Raw genomic sequence first — 6,000 nt, 5'->3', positions numbered from 1 at the left:
CTGAAGTCCTAGTCATTAGCTCAGGTTTTAATCTTTCTCAAAAGTAACATCCATCCTCACCAATACTTTGACATTTGCACATCTGCTTTAACTTGTGCGTCTTTCAAAGTTCTTGTATTCAGCTTATGTCTCACTGTTTTGCCTGGCACCTCTAAGATATAACCTTTCCTATCAGTATACACTGCTAAGACTCTTCCTTGGGTTTATAATGCTGTCATGCAAGCAAGCGCCTTCCTTGCTTTTGATATGTTCATTCTGGTCACTCAAATGCACGGTTGGAACACTGTTGCAAGGAACGTTTCTTCAGCCCTACCTTCAGTTCTAGAGCCCTACCCTCACCCTTGCCATCTTCTGTGTGTGCTCTTTTGCTGTTGTGCTTTTCTTGTCACTTCAAATGCAACACTGTTGGAGTGATAAAGGACTCAGCATTCCGATTCAATGTGGATCACACAAAGCCATTTATTACAGAAACAAGCCTCCTTATATATGCAACTATTCTCTGATCATGCGTCCACGCTCCAAGCATGCATTCACTAATTGGATATCATCTATGTTCACGAGCTGTCCACGCACTGGAGTCTCACTGCTGATAGGTCCGTTGATTTACGTCATGTTGAGGCCCTGTTATTGTAGAACTGCCTCATCCTCACAGCAGGTCCTGTTTTCAGCTTTCTGAGGTGGCCTTGAAATTCCTTTGGGCCTGGCTAGTTCAATAACAAATCTCCATCTAACAAAAACCCATCCACACAATACTTTATTTTTTCTTTCAGAGTTGGTCTTAGCATATCACCATCCCATTTCACAGAGTCACAGAATGGTTGGGGTTGGAAGGGACATCTGGAGATCATCTAGTCCAACCCACCAGCTACCTAGAGTAGATTTCACAGGAGTGTGTCCAGGTGGGTTTTGAATCTTTCCAGAGAAGAAGAATGCACAACCTCTCTGGGCAGCCTGTTCCAGTGCTCTGGCACCCTCAAAATAAAGATGTTTCTCCTCATATTCAGCTGGAACCTCCTTTGCTTCAGTCTGTGCTTGTTGCCGCTCATCCTATTGTTGGGCACCACTGAGAGGAGTCTGATCCCATCCTCTTGACATCCACCCTTAAGATATCTATAAACATTGATGACATGTCATTTGTCACTTATCTCTTGCTAGCTTTCCAGTTTTAGTCCTGCTGCAGTCAGTATTGGCAGTCTTGTAATGTCTGAGCCTTGAAGCAAGCACATTTGTTTATTCTCTGTCTCTGGCCCTCACATAAACAATAGCAAAACTATCTCCTTATCTTTCTTCATAACTGCTCCTTCCAACTGTAATTTTCCCTCCTGTCTAAAACATGTATACAAATCCTTGCCATGCCGGGGCTCTTGAGGCTGCCATCCGTCAGGACATCATATTGGTTCTTTCAGTTCCCCATTTGTCTGTTTCTATCTGTTGCTTATCTCAGCAACTGAAATCTACAGGCTGGGGTAGTGTCTTTATTGACTATGGAGCAGAAACTAGCACTGAAACATCTGGACCTAGACTTCTGACATTGAGGTATAGTTGTCCTGGTGATGTAATATATTTTTTCCCCCCACTTTACAAGTACTCTATGTTATAGTACTATCCACTAGACAATAATTACTTTCTTGTTTATGTTTTCTATCCAAAAAATGGGTTAATTGAAATGTCCTTAAACAGGTACAAATGCCAAAGAAGTGTGATCTAGTGGCATATTGAGTTTTAAGTATTTAAATTCTGTCTACTGTTTTTTTACTTGCCAGGCTAAAAACTGAACAGGGAAAGGAATAGAGTCTAACTTTTTATTTAATAAAAGTCATGCTATTTTGGACATGAAGAATAAGCCAGCCTTTATGTGACTTATAAATGCACAGTGAAAAACTAGTGAATTTGGAGAGATTTCCTTTAGAGGAAACATGAGGAGTCAGGAGGGAATACTGATATTTCCTCTACAGTCATTGATGCAAATCACTATTTTTAAAATACTTTTTTTTTTTTTTTTCTAATATAATCATAGAGATTATATGGAAAGTCCAGGATCAAGGCTGCGACCAGGTAATGTTGTGTTTGCAACAAAATCAAACTTTAACTTAAATGAAACCTAATGATTTTTGAGTTTTAAAACCTTATTCTCCTGTTGCATATAGAGTGTCTCCTCTATTTCTTCAGCTTTAATATTGATCTGCTCTTGAGAGTGCCTCCACTCATGTGCAGGACCCACACTAAGAGTGTTCATTCATAACAAGGTGGCAAATCTTCCACTTGTAGTTCTTTGCAATATAAAAAAATCATGGTATTATCTAATAGTTGTATTTTAAAATGTTAGAAAAGGAGGTAATTGCATTTAGAGTACAAATATGTTATCTGAAAGATCCTTAAGGAATTTTTGAAAACTGTGAATTCCAGTAGTAAATCAGGAAGACCTAATTTTAATGGTCATTATCCTGGCTAAACTTCTGCTGAGTGCCATGGGAATTTCTTCTGTGAAAGGGATATTTCATGGAGCCCTTGTAAATTATCATGTATTTATACATCATCATTGCTGAAGCTAGTTTTTCATTTGAGATTCTTTCCTTTTTTACTGAGAAGCTTCACATACTGTAAGCTGCGATTTCAGAGTGCATATTGTCCAAATTAAATAATAATTAAATATTTGAAAGAAAATTATTTTGAGCAATTGAAATATTGATATTTATTTTAAAAAGTACTTTTTGTCTATATTAACTTGTATTTCACAGCTTTTTGATATAAAAATTGTATTATAAATTTTAATTATGCAGTACAGATCAAAATCTGCTGTCTGTTTTCTGCAGTTTTCAAGGCTGTTTATTGAAGAGTGCCATTATGATACCAACACACGGTTTCAACCCACTATCCAGTGATAATGTGTCAGAGCTATAATGATTTGCAGACAAATGCTTTAGCCTTTGTTAATCTTTTCAGCCCTGTGGGTAATCTGAGCAAATCTGACATCTTTTGTCAGTAATGTTTTCCTTTCAGGTAAAACTCTTAAAATTTTTGATCAAGTCCTCAAAAGCCTATTCATACACATATGCCCTCATCCCCCAGATAATGCTATATTTCTATATTAAAAAAAAAAAAAAAGTAATTGTGAAGCCGTCTGGAATGTATGGACTTTATGGGAACTCCTGAAGTTTCTAGCTGAGTGTTGGGTCTCTGTCTTTGAAGCACATAGACAGTACAAGTAGACATTACATATGGTCCTCCTAGACTGACAAGTCATATTGTTTCTGTCATACTATTAACAGAAAAGAGAGAGAGCTCCATACACTAAATAACAGGGAAATTCATATTATGTCCTGCTCAGTCCTTTCTATTTGCTGATATCATTCTCAGCATATTTTTATTCAGAAAAAAAAAAGTCTGAGAAGACACACAAAAGAAAGGGCACTCATATTTTTGCTTTTATTTTGTGAATACAAGCTATTGACAGCAAAAGAGAAAAATATCACAGAACAGGGAGCAGTGAAAAAGGTGACGTGTCAAGGAAGTAAAGTTTTTATCAGTGTCCTAAAAAAACCCGAAGATTCCTAGGTTGTAACAGGATAGAATATAGCAGTATTGAAACACTTGGTAGTGAGGTGAAAATGTGTCAGTACAAACTAAATCAAACTAGTTTTTCTCATGTAATATTTTACATGAGATATTTTAGATTATTACAGCATGGCTTGAACTGTCACCTTGAGCGCAAAGACCAAGCTAAATTCCTCCTTAAGTGGCTCAGGTAAAATGCAAGACTTGTTTCCCTCTTATTGATTTTATTAAGAGGAGACTTAGGGAAAAATGTCAAACCAAATTTCAATTGCCCCTCTCAACCCATCAGCCACAAAAAAAATCCAACAGTAGCAATAATGTCATTATCTTCCTGATCCCACTAGAAATGTCTCTCTGTGTCAGAGAATGACAGTTTCTATATCTCTTTGTTTTCTGTGAGAGCACAGCTCAGATCTGGTTGGCCCCTAGACACTTTGGTTTGTGAATGTCTCTCTTCTACTTCTTGTTAAAATAGCCAGCCCAGAAATTCAACTGGAAAAAAAGTTATAATAGTTCACTTGTGGGCTAATTAATTTTGGTATTTGGATTTCATCTTGATCTCAGTAAAGTTTTCATTCTTGACACCAGATCAACACCAGATCACTTTGCAAAAAGAAGCTTAGGTGAACATAAATCTGTACATAACACTTTATGATCCTCAAGGTGTTTCTGTGTGAGGAAATTTTAGTATATGGATCTAAATTAGTCTCTGGAGTGTAGTTTAGAGATAACAGTATTTCAGAGAGATACAGGGCTGCTGGCTGAAGTGCAGTATTTGGAGCTAAGCTCTTTGCTTAGCTTGCAGGTCTAATACTCAACCTGGGAAGGTGATTTTGTTAACTGATGTTCTGTAGTGATACACTAAGTGTTTTATAGTGGCAGTCTGCTGATAAGCTTTTATTTCATCTCTGGGTCTGACAGTGTGTATGGCTTAAAAAACCACAAGATTAAAATAATAAATAATGACTGATTTACCGCATAAAAATTGAAGAATCTGATTTAGTTTTGGTTCTGCACTCTTTCTCAGCAGGCAAAGCATGATAGAGGAGCACTAGGTAAATACAAATCAAGCTTTTATGTTTGTTTTAATTGTTCTGTTTTAAATCTGGATGATATTTCGTAACTCTGCACTTTGTAGAATACATAATATTTGCTTTTGTGTCCTAATTCTGTGAAATCATCTAAAGCTTAATAGCAGTATTTCCCTATTGGTTCTTATGGCTGGAATTAAAATTATTCCATGAAATACAAATAAATTATCATGTGTTTTTTTCAGTTCAATAGGTAAGTTCATAATGCTCTTTAGTTAAGAAAATATAGTCAATCATTTAAGTATAATATCCACAAATTAGTGCTGAGTTTACTGTGCCTGGTAAATTTTAAGTAATGCTCACTCATTTAGGCAGTCAAGCGAATTTGGTTTTGCTTTTTATCAAGCTACCTTTGGCTAGTATTTTTCAAATATCTCATTGAATATGACAAGAAAAAATGCATGGATATTTGATATTATTTGCTGGTAAGTTAGGTTTTTCTTGATCCTAAGAACGAAATATTTTCACATAGCTGTTTTTTTCTTTTTAATCTGATCTTAACACATAGAGGTAAATGAACAGGTTAAAATTGTGTTAAATTTATTCTGCTGAAAGAAAATGCAGTGCTTTTGTCTATGGGAAGTATACATTATGTACATGGATTTACTCTACAGAGGATGCTAATCTAGCTTTAGAGGAAGAGAAACAGGTTTACACCTACTCACTGTTTTCATAAGATAACAAAAATTCTGCTTTCTTGCTCCTTATAATAATTAATATTCACTTATCTAGATAAAATCAACAATAATCTAATAAAAATGAATAGAGGAAGCCAAATGTTTAATGTACTGCAATATTCTTAAATAATAGTTTTCCTTTTAATTCCAAACTGACCCTCATCCTTACTTCAGGCTTGGTAGTACAAAATGTAGTGCCATTGTCCTTGAGTGTGATGGATACTTTTTAGCAAAGATCGTATTTGAATACGCAATTAAATAGTTAAGCACAGAGTATAAAACAACACGAACACACAACTTATTTCAATATCTGCTTTAGAAGAAAATATTAGAAAGAACTTGTAGTGAAGTTCTTTTCTTGAAGTGCCAATACTTTCTTACTGCCAATCTCCATCTTCGTGATCTCTTTTTAGTAATTAGTTAAAGAATATTTTATCTTCTGATCTGCCTAGTGTACAGGTCTACGTGAAATGTTAATGCTTAGAGAAATGATAGGGAGATGTATTAAGAAACAGAAGTTTTCAAAACTGATAAAATATTTTATTTCAAAACTTTAGTAATTTTCTTCAAACAGGCCAACTTTGTATGCCATATAAAATGGCAGGGGTGGGGAAATACAATTATATATAGTGTATATGTAACGTGCATAGCTCATAATTACATGCATATATACAGGG

At 35.5% G+C, this 6,000-nt stretch overlaps 1 protein-coding gene across 18 annotated transcripts in view; it reads left to right on the top strand.

The window, feature by feature from the left end:
- NEK10 (NIMA related kinase 10) overlaps positions 1 to 6,000 on the top strand; it is a 106,175-nt gene that overhangs the window by 75,836 nt on the left and 24,339 nt on the right. For 12 of the 18 annotated variants that reach the window (XR_010470121.1, XM_021298467.2, XM_065051604.1 and 9 more), the window contains one exon: positions 2,018 to 2,055. Coding sequence is in view for 11 of the 18 variants with exons in the window: in XM_021298467.2 (XP_021154142.1) it covers positions 2,018 to 2,055 (38 nt within the window). In the remaining 7 variants the exon portion in view is untranslated. Of the gene's footprint in view, positions 1 to 770; positions 900 to 2,017; positions 2,056 to 4,582; positions 4,611 to 6,000 lie in introns of those variants that run through there. The other 6 variants (XR_010470123.1, XR_010470124.1, XR_010470126.1 and 3 more) reach the window with 6 other exon arrangements.

Source organism: Columba livia, chromosome 2 (genome assembly GCF_036013475.1).
Source record: "Columba livia isolate bColLiv1 breed racing homer chromosome 2, bColLiv1.pat.W.v2, whole genome shotgun sequence".
Taxonomy (NCBI): Eukaryota; Metazoa; Chordata; class Aves; order Columbiformes; family Columbidae; genus Columba; species Columba livia.
Note: the sequence above shows the minus strand (reverse complement) of the source record. Positions and strands in the feature narration are given on the sequence as shown.